This window comes from Lathamus discolor, chromosome 1 (assembly GCF_037157495.1).
Source record: "Lathamus discolor isolate bLatDis1 chromosome 1, bLatDis1.hap1, whole genome shotgun sequence".
NCBI classification, from domain to species: domain Eukaryota; kingdom Metazoa; phylum Chordata; class Aves; order Psittaciformes; family Psittacidae; genus Lathamus; species Lathamus discolor.
Genome location: NC_088884.1, coordinates 100,728,945 through 100,746,187, shown reverse-complemented (window position 1 = coordinate 100,746,187; position 17,243 = coordinate 100,728,945). Strand labels below are relative to the sequence as shown.

Below are 17,243 nucleotides of genomic sequence, written 5' to 3'. Positions count from 1 at the left end.
TGGAAGACTTGCAACTATTTTCTTGTGTTTGGACTAGAAATGTTCAAAAGTGTGGTCAGCTGACTTCATACATTTTTGTACTATACCACCAAATATGTAATGGAAGGTTATTCTTTAAATGGCGCCACATTGTTAACCATCTTCCTTAAACCGATGGGTAAAAGAATGTAAAGTTAAGACTTTAGATGTGGCTTTGACTTCAGTGTGATGGCTGTATGATGTATTGACTAAGACAGTGTGTGGAGCACACAATTAGCCAGGATAGATATGAAGACCCACGTTGTTCCCATATGAAGTATTTCCAGGCTCTTCAAAGCTAGAGTATATAAAGTTTCTCCCTGATAATTCATTCAACCATTGGGATTTCTTTCACTGCAGAATGGGCTTAAAGTTTGGCCCACTAAACTCTTAGGCTAACTGTTGGGATGCCTGTCGAAGTGAAGGTCACCCTCAGAGAGATTTAGTGCTACTCTATACTTGTAGTCCCCATGGCCCTTTCAAAGAGCTGTGTTCCCTTCAAGTCTTTGTGGCCACCTCAGCTACCCTAAAGGGGGTTTCAGATGATGTGGGGAACTACCCCCCCCCCAACATATTGTAAATTAATGCTGACAATGTCAACATTAATTTATGCCATGCCATGCATGAGGAATAGAAGGTAGAAAGAGTGATGCAGAGTGCCATGTTTCCTACATCCCATTCTCCTAGAGCACCTGAAGAAGGGCTGCCATAGCAGCATGGGATCACAGCACAGAGCAAGTGCTCTCCCTGCCTGAATGGCTATTTTGCGGCCTCCTGCACAGATGGGGTCATTCAGATGGACAAAAAGTCACTGCACATGAAGCTGTCCTAGTTCAAAACAACTGCCATTAGGGTATATTTAAAAAATAATTAAGAAGGGTTCATGTACTGCATGAACAGAGTTCTGCTGCTAGTCCCAGGCATGTCAAAGTTGAGATTTGTGAGCACAATAGTAAAGATTGTCTCTATTTTTTTGTTACCATTGCTAATGCAAAACAAATCTCCAACCCAGAGCAATCTAGAGAACTGAATGAAAAGCCAGGACTTAAACATTCTAAGGGAATTCTGACTCTGGTACTCATGATCATGAGTAAGTGTAAGGTTATACATTTTGTGTTTTATTTCTGGATTAAAAATAAGTAAATCAATGAAAATGAAGTATTTTAGCTTCATTGTCAGATGGTAAACCAACTGAAGTCACGAGGAGTCTGGTTTGGCTCTGGGTTTTCAGTGGTTCTGAAACTCAGAACTGCACATGCAGGAGAGTGAACCTGAGATTCACATATATATTATAATGTTTTAATTTCTTTTCCCCTGTAGAAAAGATAATTCTGGCTGCAAAATGGGTATAATATTATTTGAAAGCATTCTAACTTGAGGTGGTTAAGGGTGCAAGTTGATTATTGAAAAGATTTAGGTTGCAAATCTGCTGGTTTGTGTTTTTTGTGGACAGCTGTTTATTTTTAAAAAGTATTTTGAAGTTAGGATGAAAAACTGATGTGATAAAAATAGTGACTCAGGCTGTCAAAAGCAAACAGAAAATCATCTAACAGGTATACGTGCATTTTTTTTATTGTTGCAACATCTGACTCATGATTTTTGACTATGCGCTCTGCTAGGCTCAAAGTTTCCTCACACAAAGAGAGAGCTCTGTGAAACAACCATGCTTCAAACCATTTTACTTCAATTGTAGTAACAGGTTTTAGAGTTTAAATCATTAACAACCTCTATGTGGACTTTTATCCAAATGACTGCAAGTCACAAAGAGAGCACTTCTCTTTCATGAAGTACCTTTTGTGCTTTAGTGAGACCCAATCCCTCTTCTATTTTTTTCCACCGACCTTCATGTATGTCTTTGAAGAAAGATGTGTGATTTGTGAAGTAATCAAAGTATGTATCAGTTATTGAAAACTGCTATCCTGGCTTCATAATGCTCGCTTGAATTGCTTCAGGATAAAGCTTCATATACCTGCATTACAGCAAGGTGAGGGAAACAAAAAGTAAATTTCAAAAGTCCAGATTGCTGTGTGCATTGTGGAAGTATCATGTAGCAGTTAAATCAACCATTAGGGGTGACCTAATCTTGATTTCCTCCTCTCCCCACACTCAGACTTCTCAAGGAGTTGTGATTTCCATGCTGCTCGCATTCTTTCCACTTTTTAAAACCTGTACTAGAAATTGACAGCACCTGGTTCTGGAACAGGGTACCCACATGCTCACTTGCCCATCTTCCTTTCTTGCTTACTTTGTACGCTTAATTTGGCACGAAGGGAGTTGTGTGTAATCACCTTCTGCCCCCCATTATGAAGTTGGGTTGCAATAAGCCCATCCGGCTCCTGTGCTTTGTGAAGGAATAGCTGAACACATCCGAGAAATTCCGCGGGGATAGCTTTGCATTGCTACGGTTTTTCTTTTCTAACACACGAAAAGTCTTAATTTTTTATTTTATTTTTTTTTTTTACGGGTTGATGTTACTATTTTCTTTCCCACCAGAAATGAGGGAATCGCAGTGCGAAGACCCACAGATATCTTCCTCACTACTTCCCATACACAACCCCTTTATGTTTGTAGAAGAACGAATCGGAGCGGTGCAGGACCGGGGCAGCGCATCCTCCGCCTGGACCCCGCCGCCGCGCAGCGCTGCGCCGGAGCGGGGGCACCTTCCCCTTTGCTCTGCGTGTGCCTGTGTCTGTGCGTGCCCGCCCGCCCGCCGGGGTGCGTGTGTGTGTGTGTCTGTGTCCGTGTGTCCCTGCCTGCCTCCAGCCGCCCGCGGGCGAGCCGTGAGCGCCGCCGCTGCCCTTTGATCCCGGCGTTAGTGTTAGTTAGGGGCCGGGAGGCGCGCGGGGCGCAGCCCTCGGCACCGCCGCGCCAGCTCTCGCCCCGGCACGGCGCCCGCTCGCCCGCCGGGAACACATCCCCGGCCGCTGAGGGATACTGCGACCGGGGACAAGCCAGGTGCACGACCGGGTTGGGGGGGGTGGGGGGTGGGGGGGAGAGGAGAGGGGAAAAAAAAGAAAGAGAGAGGGGGAGAGGGAGCCCTTCGCGGTGGCTCCGGGAAAACCGGCTTCAGACCCCGTTCCCCCGGCGAAGAGGGAAAACCCGCCCCGGTTAGCAGCTCCCCCGGGGGCCCCGGCTTTGTGCCTTTCCGTGCCCCCCCTTCCCGGTCTTATTTGATCTCCCGTTAAACCAAGGAGGAGAATGTGAAAAAAGGGGGAAAATGCCCAGGAGGAAGCAGGAGCAGCCCAAGCGCCTCTCTTCACGTAAGTGCCCCCTCTTTTTGCCATTTTCTCCTTCCTTCTCTCCCCGTCTCCTTCCCCTCTGCAGCCGCCTCCGCCGTTTCGTGCATTAGTTTAGGGTTACAGAGGTGAAACTGACAAAGACACAGCCTGGGTTATTCCTCTTTTAGGTCTGAGCTAAGGCAGCCATGTTGGTGATGAACAGCCTTGTGCCCTTTTAATTTTTCCTCTCTCTCTCCTTTCCCCCCTTCTTTCTTCGCGTCTCTCGCCCTTTCCTCCCTCTCCCTCCCCTTGCCCGTGATTGTGCATTTGTTGGGGGGGGTGGGGGGGGGCAGGGGGGGCGGTGTGGGTTTCTCTTTGGGGCCGGAGGGAGGGGGTGATCTGTTTTATTGGGGTGGGGAGGGGGGCTAGCACCGGAGGAGAGGGCGGCGAGAGGGGAAGCGGCTGCTGGCGTCTTGTGCGGAACCAGCCGAGAGGTCCGTCCCCGGCTAAAGGTTGCGGCGGGGCTGGGCGGCCCGGGAGAGGGGGGGAAGTGGGCAGCGGCCGTGGAGGGGACTGCCGGCGGCGGGAGCACCCCATACCGACCCCACGGCCACCCCGTTAGGGGGCCGGGGCCGCCGGCGGCGGCGGCGGGGGAGGGGTCGGCGGGGAGGCAGACCGTGGCAGGCGAGGTCCCTGCAGAGCAGGGAGAGGCGGCGGCGGGCTTCGGGCTCCTCCTGGCCGCAGTGAAACGAAGGGTCAGGCGAGACTCAGGCTTCGGCGGCGCTGCCCCAGCCGAGAGCAGCAGAGCACAGGGCTAAAGTGCATCCGATCCGCCGCCTGCGGGCACCCCGTGAGAGCACACATACGCATACACACATCCCCTGACACAGCTCACCCTGTACTGCTCCTCCTCGCTCCCTCCCCCCTCCCTGCCTATTTTCTCCCCTCTTCGCAAAACAGTTAACTTTTCTCCCGCTCGCTCTCCCCCTTCTCCGTGTATTCAGCGCTCGGCGGCTATTGAGAGGGAGGCGGAGGGGAGGGGAAGGAACCTAAAAATACCCTGCCCCTGCTTGGCCTCAGGGTTGGTTTAGGGAGAGCGGGGGGCGGATGGAGGGGTCATTTGTCTGGCTCCGGCACATCTGCTCGGGGCGCGCCTGCAGCCCCTCCGCCAGGGCTAGGGGCAGGGCGGTAGCTGAGCCGCCGGTGCTGGAGCCGGGCTCGGTCACTGGGAGTTCACCGGGGTGGCCCCTGCCCGGGGGCCGCCGCTGCAGGCGGAGCTCCGCCCGTCTCCCCTCCGCTATGCGGGCGAGGGGGCTGGGGCAGCGCTCCCACCGGCACTCGGGCCGGGGTGTGTGTGTGTGTGCCGGTGCAGGGTGCCGGTGCAGGGTGCCGGTGCGGGGGGGCGGCACTTGCAGCCCCGCAGACATTTCTCTCTGCTTTTCCTTTCAGCCGGAGTCAAAGGCTTGAGTTGTGATGGGGTTTGCCTGGGTGGGGGATGGAGGGGTTTTTATCCCGCTTCCCCTCCTCTCGCTGTTTGCCCCCGCGCAGCCCTTTGGCGGTCCGCCCGCTAGAGCAGCCGGGCTGGCGTCCCCGGTGCCGGCCGGGGCGGGGGGAACGGGGAAGGGGGTGCGGCGGGACCGCGGCGCCGGCCTCTGCAGCGCCCCGGCCCCAGCGCGGCGGGAGGGGGCAGGGGCCAAGCCCGGGCGCGCAGGGCCTTGCGCGGCCGCGGAGGGGCGTTTCGGGGCGGGGGGCGGGCAGCGGCAAAAGCCGCCGCTCGGCTTGCCAGAAGCTCCGCGGGAGCGGGAGGCGGTGGCGGCGGGGCGGGCGTTGCGGCCGGGCTCGGCGGCTGACCTTGCCCTCGCCCCCGCCCCGGTGCGGCTGCCCTCCGCCGGCCTCTCGGGCCGACATCAAACCTGGGCTCCATTTTAGCTCGCTCAGGCGTGCCGCTCCCGTGCTCGGCGGCGGGGCCCTGCCTGCCCCTGCCTGCGGGCTGCGGCGAGGGCTCCCCTCGGCCGCGACCTCCCGGCCGGCCGCACCGGGGGAAGTCACGGCTGCTTCTGGGCCGCGGAACAATTGCCTTCATTGTGCGACCCGAGCTGTGCGTGTGTTATTTGTTTTGGTTTGGGGTTTTCTTTCTGCACGGCCTAATTTGCAGTTCTTTCGGGTTAATTTTTTAGTTCAATTCGTGGGAGTTTTTTATTTCCCCTGATGTGTGAAACACTCACATGCTGCATGTCCCACACAAGTGCTACTCTTTAATGGGGTTTATTTATTTTAATTTCTTTCACAGCTATATTGCACGCGATCAGAAGCTGTTATTTGACACTAATAATAATAATATATTAGATAATGCAGGAAGAATTGCGGGAATACTGTTCTAGCCTGCAGTCCTGCAGGTTCAGAAAATGCCTCGTAATCCATTGCATTCAGTGTGCAAATTCTATAAATAGTGATTATTTTTGCAACATGTTGCTTTAATGAGTACTCAGTGTAAAATACATTTTTATTCTGCTGTTCCTACTGGTTTCAGCAGTACATTTCTTAGAGGAACTGTGTGTGTATTCTGGTTTGGAATATTAGTGATGGCAGAAGAATGTGAAGTGCACCATAAGCACCTAGAGAGAAGATGGCTAATACCATATTGACCCTTAACTCTGCCCCATTGTGGTTATCAGGCCATGATTCAATCCAAAGTTATGTTACAGGTTGCCGCTGGTGTATGGATGATCTCCAATACACATAAACGATGCAGCATCTTACTGAACCTCTCTGTGATATTTTGGATTCTGTTAACAATTGTTTGGGAAATAAGTAGTAAGATGTGGTTACACAGATTAACTTCCCACTGTTGCATTGTAACTGAGCAAACATAACTTAGTCTGGCAAGTCCTGTGGCCTCTAGTGTAGCGTAGGGAGGAAGCCTTCTCAGCATCCCTAGGCCTTAATTAATTTCTTATAAATTGTTATGTAGCCTGAAATACACCTGAAGATGTGATAACATGCAGCTGCTGCTCACGGGTACCCTGATTTTATGTTTCTGGCCATTGACTTTAGAGGTAATTTCATAAAGGAAGACTGCATTGCCAAAACACATGCTATGGTGAAGAAGTTCTTCGCGCAAGAGTTTGGTAGAGATGTATCAGGCTGTTGCATCTGTTTAATGTAGTTTCAATGCAGTTGCTAGATACTGAAGCTTCAGTGGTTGAACTAAAAAAAGGATTGATATTATTAGGTGCAATAATTCCATGTTTTGGTGGCATCTGCTTAAAAGGGCAGAGTTAAGGTTAAGCTTTCAGTCATCTGAGTTGTTTACAGCATAATTTAGTTTGGAAGGGTCCTTTGGAGGTCATCTGCCCTAAGCTCCTGCTCAGAGCAGGACGAAGGAACCTCAGGGTTCAGTCAGGTGGATGGGCCCTTTGAGACTCTGGTATTAGCACATACTGTAAGTGGAGTTTCCGTGTGTAAAGAAGTCTGTGCTTGGGAGCTGTTTAGACACAGATGTCAATAGAATGTCTTCACTCACACTCTGTCAAATACAAGAAAAAGTGCATCCTTTTAAATTTAAGATACAAGTGAATGGTGAAAGGACTTTAGGAGTTCCTGGATAGGCAATGTCTCATTTATAATCAAACTAAATACTATGCCAGTGTAGACTCAGTTTGCCGTGACAGAGTTAGATCCGTATGCTAAAAATTTGCCTAGTGCACAGTGTCTTATGATTACTTTTGGATACAACTAACTTAGCCAAGTCAATTCATTTTCAATGGAATGTCTAAAGGAATTTTGCTCATTCCTTAGTGTGTGTTAGGGTTTTTTTTTCCCCTTCAGCTACTTCAGCATATGGATTTGGTTGTTGTTTTTTTGGTTTTTTTTCCTCATCAGTTAGCAGCAGAATCTTTAAAACTCTGTATAAATACAATTTTACCCTGGTTTTCTACTCCTTGTTGCCTTATTTTCCATTCTACCTCACGCTGTTATTTTCTCTCTGAGAATTCCTGAAAGTCTGTTTCTTCTGAACTGCACAAATGTGTTCTGGAAGAGTTCAGCCTGAAAAGTAAAAGTGCTGGGAAGTTTTGAGGTTCTCCAGTTAAATGTTTTAAGATCTAGATCACTATATTGCCCTAAGTGTATCAATTGGTGCTCCTTGGGTTTTGGTTCTATTTCAGAGGCAGTGCAGCTTGTGAATGAATGCTGCGATACCACTTATGCAAAGCTTGCATTTGTTACATAGTAGCAGGCAGAGTTAGCTGCTACATTGGGGAATCTGAACTACTGCTACTTTCTGAAGAATGTGTTTCATGTTGGACAAGCTGCAGTGGTGTTTCTATTCGGTTTATTTTGTTAAAAAAAGGAGATGCAGAACTGATACAATGTTAGTTGCAGTATCAAAAGCTAGGTATGTGATAGCGAGGGGGCATAACTCTTGCTTTCGTGGTCAGGTATAGTGTTAGATATTCCAGATACTGTGTTGAAGTGTTCAGCTGTTTCTGTACAATGAAAAGACCCTTAAACTCTGTGAAGCTTTTTACTATGTTGGGGCTTTATTGCTGGATTCAAAGTGTAGAGAAAATACTGTCAAACAAGTAAATTAACAGTGATTTAACGCTTCTTCCTTTTTTATTTCTGCAGCTTGCTTAATTTGATACTTTCTGATAGCAAGCGAGGATGTGTTGGATGGGTTTTTCAAAAGATTTCCCAATGTCAGAAAAGCCTTTACTATCATTTGGCATTTGAAAGTTGCTTCCAAGACAAAAGGCTTTCGCCAGTAGCAGGAATTTTTCTCTTTTAGTAGAGCTTATTACCTTACTAGCAGACATTGCATGTACAAGGGGAAGCTTTTAACATATTTTCTATTTACTATTTTTAACCTCTTACCACTGCAGGGATCATGATATAGCTCATTGTCAACAAGAGAAGCCATGTAGGGAAAATTATTATTCTTAGTATGATTAGGTTAATAATCTCATTGCTATCATCGCAGTTGTCCTGGTGGTACTGTAATGCACCTATCAAGTGAACAGCAGCCTTTTGGTGGGTGGAATAACAGCAACATTATTCCACCTGAAAACACCGTTCTTTTTTGTCCTTCTCATGATAGTGAAGTCATCGTAGGCTTTTTGGAAATACCTTCTCACTTTAAGGCTTTTTTTTCTGATGTGTAAAGTCTGCAGTTTTAAATTTGGTGGGTTTTGGTTTGGTTTTTCTTTTTTTTTTTTGGGGGGGGGGTAGGGAGGGAGGAGAGAGGTGTTTCCATCATGCAAACTAAGTCACTTGTATAAAATCATTCAGTGATCAATGTCTAAATGCATTCAATGGTAGACTATGGCTTAGTGTTGGTAAATGGTAGGCTATATCTGATAGTGCTAAATATGAATAAAGCACACTGGAGTGTAAATGGGACTGCTAAGAGGCAGCATTGTGCTCATTAAGTTATTTAAGCCTTTAGGATCTTGTGAATTGGATTTTAGAGGGGGTGCAAAACATTATAGAATAAACCCACGAACTTTAGTTGGCCAGACATGAAAACCTCAGGTAGAGCAGTGGAATGGGAAATGTGAGAACTTGGAGTCAGAATGCGTTTTTACTTTGAAATTTTAAAAGGGATGAAGAAAGAATATGACTTAATCTTTGTAACAGAGTGATTGTTGTCTTTTTCATATGTAAGAAGGCAGGAGTAGGAGGAATTCAGTTTAGAAGAAGAAAAAAAGAAAAAGAAGAGCCAGAAGGAGTTGGCTGTTCAAAGTGAAGTATTAGTAATTTCCTATAATTTAATCAGACCAGATCCCAGAGCAAGATAATGAGAGCATGACCTACAAAAGAGGACTTTTTGGAAGTTAAAAGGGTTTCTAACGTGAAGCTTCACAAGGCATATGATTTGTCATGAAGCACTGTATAGAGGATTTTTTTTTCTTTCACGTTGCAAAGAAATCATAATATAGACATTAGTTCAGATGGCTGGGGAGAGCTAATATGGCCTATGCCCGGAATCTTTTTACAGCTGTTGAAGTACTCCAGAGTCATGCTTGAAGAGTGCCTCTTCTAAATAATCTTTTGTCCTGGTTTCTAGCATACCATTTTTTTTGCTGCCTAGTTTGCTATTCTTGGTACCTGATTTGTATCATTTAGGTTTATGCATATAAAATCATTCAGGATGTGTGGGAGCTGAAGTATTGTGTGTTTTACAAAAAAAAATCAGTATGTAAACACTCTGGACTACAAAGTAGATGGTAGTATGTAGTAGAATCTTGTTTTCAAGGAGGTGGGGGGAATTTCTCTCTCTTTCTGCCCCCCAAAGTAAAACTTGTTATTCCACTTAAAAAAAATATTTTCTATGAAGCCTAATAAATGATATGGGCATGAAGAATGGTAAATGATATTGGGCTGAAGGAAAGAAAAAACCCACAACAACTCAGAAAGGTAGATAATAAGCTACATTAAAATAAAATCTTTGGGGAAAGGTTTAATAATAAAAATCAGACTTGACCCATTCTTCAGCAGAAAGGATGCATGCTGCAGGGTACAGTCAGCATGGGTTCTGCACACATACTCGGCATTGTGGTTACTTTAATGATGGATTCAGCAACCTGTATTCATAAGCTCATGTGAAAACTTGTCTTTTTAGTTTTTCTGTTTTACAAACCTAACTTAGGGTCAAAATTGTGGAAACACTCTGCTCACAAAGATAATTTTTCTTTTCCTCGCGTACCTTTAGTACACGTACACTTGGCATCCTCTTTGGTCGAGACTCCAAATATTTTGAGTGCTCAGTCTCAGCCTGTCAGATTAGTAGTTAACTTTATTCCTTCAAGTTTCTCCTGCTTTTGAAGGGATTTCCTGCTTGTTGTGTAATTACACTGAGCAGTAGAATCCCAAGCTAAGCCTAACACTAAGAGAAGCCTATTCTGTTTTGCTGGCTAAGAATTCACAGAGTCCAAGTTTGATTAATTGGGAATCGCGAAAGAGTTATGGGGGATGTTTTTGAGAAACATGCAGTAAGGAGGGAAAAGCTGGGCTACATAAATAGTCCTTTCCCTCGTTCTTTTCAGTACTTAGGCATCAGGGATGGAAGCTGGGGGAGGGGGGGGGAAACGACCTGTGCCAATTGTACAGTAGACCAGGAGAGAGGTGTTTTCATGCTGTTTTCAAGACTGATGATTTAGCTCCTGTTTAGAATAAATTATGTTAAAAATGAAAGGGTTACTAAGTGATAGAGGTCTTGTAATGAATGGTTTAATCAGCTGTTTCAGAAAGCAAAATCAGGTTCCAAACATCTGCACTGTTTCATTTATTTTATTTAGGATGCTCTCCCACTGGGGTAGAAATAAAATTTTTGAAACAACTCAAAGCAAGCTATGTCATCATCCCTTTGAATTCTCTGTGGTTCCTACCTCTAGGGATTCCCTTCCTCTAGAAGGGTTTATAGCTCTGCTTGCCCTCATCTGGGGTTTGCTGCTTGGATGTGTTTTTCCTCTGTTGTGAGGCTTTCTGTGCAGGTGCAAAGAATTCTTCTTCCCTGTGTAGTCTTTTTATCTCCAAGTTTCTGTAAGGGAGAAGATTTGGTGTGAGCTTACTTTAAAATTACAACCTCCTATTTAAAGTGAATGGTTTGGACATGTCCTGGATCTTGGTGCCTGTTAGAATCTGTAAGATGCTGTATCAGGGCAAAAAGGAAAATTCTGGTGAATTCTTAATAAATGGCAAGTAACTCTTAGAAAATTGCATTAAAAGAATTGATGGCTTTAACAAGTGTGTATTTAGCTTAAGGAGTGATCCCCATGTGTGACCACTAATGAACACAAATTCTTTGCAAGGTACTTTGAGACTTTACTTTGACTTGTGTAGTAGTGCAAATAATTACTCATCTCAAAAAAAAAAAAAAAGTCTTAAAAATTAAAATAAGAGATTTTCCACAGATAGGTGATTATACACTGAAAAGTAGGTAGGGAACAAAGAAGGTGTCAGGCAAGTGGATTTAGATAGCAGCTGGTGCTATAGCTGTTTGTGTTTGCTTTCCTGAAGCATAGCCAGAGTCTCTCCCCTTACAGACTGCTGTGCCAAATCTAGACATGGCAACTAGTGACTGAGGACCCATTTCTTTATGTGTGTTTGGAGCAGAACTTCCCCTTACCTACCTCTGTATTTCTAGCGCTTTGAGGCCATGAAGAGCCTTTTTCAGGCACCAGTGTATGCTTAACAGCGGAGAGCTGCTCTAATTTTTGCTGCCCCCAGGCTCTCACCCTGCTCTAAGTTCTGGAAAGGAAGGGCTGACATAATCCTTTTGTCAATTCTGTATTGCCAAAGGGAGTTCTTTGCACTGCATATAACTCTGAAGGGGGCTCTTCTGCCCACCTTGAGGTACTTTTACATTGCCCATAAGGTCTAAATAGACTTCACCATAATTGTTTATATTGTCTTCCTGCACAGCGCTGTGCCACATTGAGATAACAAAGAAAGCTCTAAATAAGCTACCCTGTGTATGAGAGGCAGTTATCACAGCAGTCTACCCAGGTTAATTCAGCTATAATACTTCTGGGTATACTCAAGCTGGCTCAGATATCACTTCATAGCACTGCGATATTTAGTATAGACATACCCTCATGAGAATCAGAGTTGTTGTCTTTGAAGGCATTTACTGGCCTGCATAAAAAGTGTTGGTAAAGCCCACAGAGTTTTTGGCCAAGAAATGCACTTTGAAAAAAAAAATCAGATCCCACTGCCATTGACACACTTGTTTGTTTGTTCAGCAGAAAAGCCAACAGTGGAATGGACATGAGCATGAAACCTCCTCTTTATAGCTTTTAGCTATTCTTCTGCGTCTGAATTTTACATAGATTTTTAGGCAGAACACAGAAGCAGGTTGCTGCTGTTTATGCTCTTTCTGTGCCCTAAGTAGCTATAGTGTTAGTTTCTTGTACCGAGAGCTTGGCACAGAATCCTAAATCTCTTTAAAATAAGATAAGGTTTGAGCAATGCCCACTTTTTATTCAGTGCTTCCACATTAATTATATGACCTCTGACTTGTTTTAAGGTTGAAAGCTGAGGCAGTGCCTTAAACACTGTATCTAGGAGTGAGGAGTAGCCTATTCCACACGGAAGGGTCTGCTTCTGTGTGTTCACCTACCACCACGAGTAGCTTCCTAATCCTCTCTTATTTGGCTTTGCTTGTTAACCCCAAGCAATCCTCTCAGGGACCGAGAAAGCAGCTGTCTTTGGTAGCAAACACAGCACGACAAAACAAACACTTCTTGAAGCTTCCTTTAGATAAGTTACCATAATATCATCCTTGTGGGAGGAATTAGAAACACGGAGAATATAATTTGCTATATTTTAATCTGATTTAGAGAGGAAAAAAATAAATTATAGGGAACTAAATTCCTGTGACACTTACAAGAAGGAATAATTTAAGTATCTGAAACCTAAACCTTTTGTTTCCAAACCAGTTGCAAAGCAAATGTGCATGAAGCATCTCAGGTGAGTAATGGGGCAGAGTAAAATGGTAAATTGGGAGCACATTGTTTACCAGAAATAGAGCAGGAGAAGCTGCATATAGCAAAAATAAACAGAAATTAGCCAAAACCAAAGGAGATCTTTGTTAAAGCAGGTATGCTGGTCTGATGTCACCTGCTATGGATGAATATTGCCATATGTATGGTTTGTGAGCTCCTCCTCCCTTCACTTGTGACCCCTTAATAGAGGTTGTAGACACAACAGGGATAATTAAAGGCACTGTAGCAGCTTGATTCGAGGGCTCCTATGTTTTGTTTGTTGCAGCAGCTGACATATTAAGGTGACATAGGAGTTTCTAGCTGATTTTGTTGTTTCTTTTACTTTATGATCACAGGAACAACCTTCATAAATGTGTTCTAAAACAGCAATTCCATATATTCAAGAGTCAATGTTTTGAGTGGTTAGTCTGGGGTTTTCTCTTTCTGTATGTTAATAAAAGGGAAAGAAAGTTTGCAGTATTTGCTGTCCCTACCTTTCCAACTTCAATATTTAGAAAAATTTAAGATGAATTCAGTGAGTTACACTTAACATTATTTTTAATCTAGGATTTCATGTTTATTATCAGCCATGGGCCAGCTTCACAGCCTTCCTCTCCCATGCACTGCTAGGGTGATACAAATGTAATGGAAGTTGCCTTGGCCTTCCCAGGTGGGGCTTCTCATTGCATGGGGATGTTCCTAGGAGAGAAATAATACTGTAGTTTCACACACGTTCACATCACTGCAACTTAGAATAGATTGTGAATCGGAGATAGAAAGGGTCAGAGATGAAGCCACAGCTGGAACACACTTGGATCTACTTATTGCTAGTTAACAGCCATTTCCAGCTGTTGTTGATAAGATAGTCTCCTGGCTGAGGCTAGGTTAGAAAAGACAAGTGGGTATTGGAGTGCTGTAGAGGCTTTGTTCCTCCTTTTCCAAATATTCACATGTCACACAGGAGAGAACCTGGCCCCACGTGTAACCTAAACAGAGATGTCTGAATTATTGACTTCATAGTGGTAGTGGTTCTTCTGAATCTAGTGGAATGAATTGCTTTTGCCAGAATGCCACTGGGGCTGTTGGGAAGTTGAGCTGTCTTATTCATGCCCAGAGAAGGAAATAATGAGCTGACCAAAAAAGTCAAAGTAAGCATAGGTCAGAATGTACGACAGTACATCATATCATCAAGGCAGGCAAATGCAACCATTTCTTCGACAGTTTTCAAACTCCAGATTTTTTTAATACGAAGAGCAGCCAGCCTCCTGCAGCAATAAAGACGCAGAGAGATGGAGAGAGAAGCTGTGTTCTTCCTTTCTTCCTTAGAAGCTAGCTGGGTTAACTTTGTGCTCAGGAGATGAAAACCTCCCTTTGGCAAACAAGAGTTTTTCTCTTGCCTTTTTACTGGTGCTGTTGAGTTACAACCATGTTCCTTGGAACAGTTTTTGGGTCCAAGACTGCAGTGACAGAACTGCTGGGGTTGTATGATGTTTTTGGGGAAGTTTGGAGCCTTGGCAGGAGAGTTTACAGACATGAAATCTCCAGCTTTTTTGAGTTCCTGTTTTTTCTTTTTTCCTGAAGATAACTTCCAACAGGAAGTTATCTTCAGAGATTCTTCACACCTATTGGGAGAGCTTCACAGACAGCTTTTTGGGGGTTTTTTTGGCTTTAATCCTTGTGTAGTGCTACTACACTGAAGGGGACTAGTTTTCTTCCTTTTTCTCCAAAACCACTTGTGATATAATCACTGCTTTTATCACTGATAAATCTTCTCTTTTCTCCCTTTGCCAGTCAGTATTTATGGTAAGTTTTCTAGATGAGCCAGAGAACACTGGTCAGGAAAGGTAGGAAAGTAGAGAAATACCCATTTTTCACTTTGGTAATATCACTGCTTTATCAGTGTCACTCCCTGAAGACTACTGGCAGTTTCAGAAGTTAATAGAATGAGAAGTTATTTGGAGCTGGTTCAAGAGAGACATAGCATGCCTTTAATCCATTGGAGAGAAAAGGAAAAGTGAAGGTTGCCATTTGTTTTATCCCTGACATTTTTGGCCTGGTTTAGGAAATTAGAGCCAGTAGTCATGAAGAAAGCAGATCAAAAATACCATGTTCTTCTGTAGGACTTCTGATTACTCTTTCACTTGAGTGTCTCCTTAACTTGTTTTCTGTGGTAGTGGTTAGACATCTGACAGTGCTCTCAAGGATTGCCTAGTGCATGAGAGAGAAATACTGTTTCCTTCACCTTCATTGGTTTTATAGTGCATAGGAGTACAAGCCATGGAGTCAGCCTAGTGTCCTAGGCACATGTGACCCAATAAAAGGATAGTTTCAGCCTGAAAGAGAGCCTGTATCTAATTAGATGTCCTGTAGGAAAGATGCACTTTGCAGTTTCTCAGGGCAACCAAGGTAACAATAGTTGAGGTTGTACATCTGTAGAGCAGTTGTCTTTTGGAGGAGCCAAGGTAAGTAGGGAAGAAGATAGAAAATATGCTTATATAAATGACTAGATAGGTTCTGTACGTTTTTAAAGTGTTGCTGAAACCTTCTGAAGAGCTTCCTTCAATTATTAAAGCTATGCTGGGCTTACATTAGCTTGTCTCTGTACAAACCCTGGTGGGAGTTCTTCACTTCTTAATTGCAAAAATTGACAATGCCTTTGAAGAGATAGAGGAAAACAGATCTATTGTACAGTCCTTTGTATTTAATAACTTCTGTGTGTAGAGGAAGAAGGATCATCAGCCTTTTGGTTTCAGCTTGTGTGTAATAATCATGCATTTTCACTTAGAGTACTGTGTTTAGCTTTGGGGCTTTGAGCAACCTGGTCTAGTGGAAGGTGTCCCTGCCTGTGACAGGGGTTTGGAACTAGATGAGCTTGAAGGTCCATTTCAACCAGAACCATTTTATGATTCTTTTCCTTTTTTTTTCTGGAAATCTCTTGCTATTACCAGTGAGAGAGGAACTATGAAAAACAAAATTTTATCTGAGATAATTACGAGTCCAAACCATCTCACTAGCAAGGTCAAAGGCCTTCTGGGTTTTTCCATACTCTTCCAGTACCTGCAAGGTTTGCACTGTTCTTTGGATTCCCACCAGCGGCACTAAAGCATCTCTGCTTTGAAGATGAAGTCAGTAACTGCAGTGCTTCAGTGGTATTTGCTTGTCTTTACTTTCCCCTGTATGTTAATGATTTATTTCTATTTTACAGGGGCTGGGGGAGTGTGTGTCTTGGGGAGAAAGGTGGGACTTCATAGGAGGAGCTGAGGAGAGATTGGGAACTTCGTTCCCTTTACATATGTGCAGCTGTGCAGGCGCTGTTGATGGAGCGACAGCAGGTTCTCTTGCTATGGTATTCAGGTGGGCTGAGGGTCATGCACAGAGCAACAGTAAACATGTAGACAGTGGCCTCAAGCAATGACAGAAAGGGAGCTTTATTTTCTGTAGCAATCTCTTTGGTGTTTTGAAATCTTTTGTAAATAAGCCTGTTGTAATCATGCTTTTAGTAATTAAGGATTTTCTAGCAATTTACATAGTTGGTTTTGGTAATGTACAAATCATCATCTCATAGGTACTGGTACTGGTAGTGTAAGGATGAAAACATTTACACGAATAAAAATCAGGAAAGCAGGTAATTGACTGATTTACCAGTCTTAGCAGACAATTTTTTCTGATACGTGGTGGTAGCTATGGTAAATTTACTCTGGGTCGCTTAAGAGCACAATCCTATATGGTGTGTACAACACATGAGGGTGACTCCTTGAAATGAATGGGTGAAAGAGCAGGTAATCAGCCAGTGTGGTTTTGGTGCCTTGATTAGCCTTCTGGTCAATGGTTTGTCCCCTAGGAAAGTTTGGGATTGCCCTGCACAGCACAGCTCAGAACATAGGTGATTTATGGCTTTTTCCTGGAGTTTTTAGACCAGTTTTAGTCTTCCAGGCAATGTGAGAACTTTTTCTAAACTTATGGCTGTTCACAGGCCATGATGCTAAATTGCAATTGTGATAAGGGAGTGTCCTGGGTTATTTATTTTCATTGCAAATTGTTTGTATGCAACAAAGTGGCATGTTTGAACACTTTTTTCACTTTAGTCAGCCCCTTTTGCCAGCTGAATTGACACTTGCAACTTCTCATCTGCTTCCTTTCCAACTGTAAGGGTGACTAAAATCATGTTGCTGTGATGACCCTGTCAGTTTTAAATGACTAACCATACTAAAGCGAGTTGCATGCATTGAGGGTGAATCAGTGTTATGGTAATCTATAGCATAAACAGATCACTTTATTCTTAGCTGCTGTAAATCATGAAAACCATGAGGATTCTTGTGCCTACTTTTTACTGTGGGGGTTGTGACTGTGCTGAGGCTTGCAGTGCATTTCAGGCAATGAAGATGCATTTTGTCGCAGTAAAGAGCTGAGACAGCTGTCACTGCAGCCAGTTCTGGGGAGGTGGCAGGTCAGGTACAGGCCTTAATTAAGATGAATTGTTAGCTGATGAAGGCACCGAGTAAGAGCAAGCAGTTTACAGATG

General features: G+C 44.3%; 1 protein-coding gene across 2 annotated transcripts in view; it reads left to right on the top strand.

Moving 5' to 3' along the window:
- The first annotated feature begins 2,515 nt into the window (after positions 1-2,515).
- ZNF827 (zinc finger protein 827) overlaps positions 2,516-17,243 on the top strand; it is a 108,516-nt gene continuing 93,788 nt past the window's right edge. The window contains exons 1-2 of one of the 2 annotated variants that reach the window (XM_065688159.1): positions 2,516-2,733; positions 3,210-3,278. In XM_065688159.1, coding sequence (XP_065544231.1) covers positions 2,580-2,733; positions 3,210-3,278 — 223 coding nt within the window. In that variant the 5' untranslated portion in view covers positions 2,516-2,579. Of the gene's footprint in view, positions 2,734-2,840; positions 2,974-3,209; positions 3,279-17,243 lie in introns of those variants that run through there. The other variant, XM_065688161.1, reaches the window with a different exon arrangement.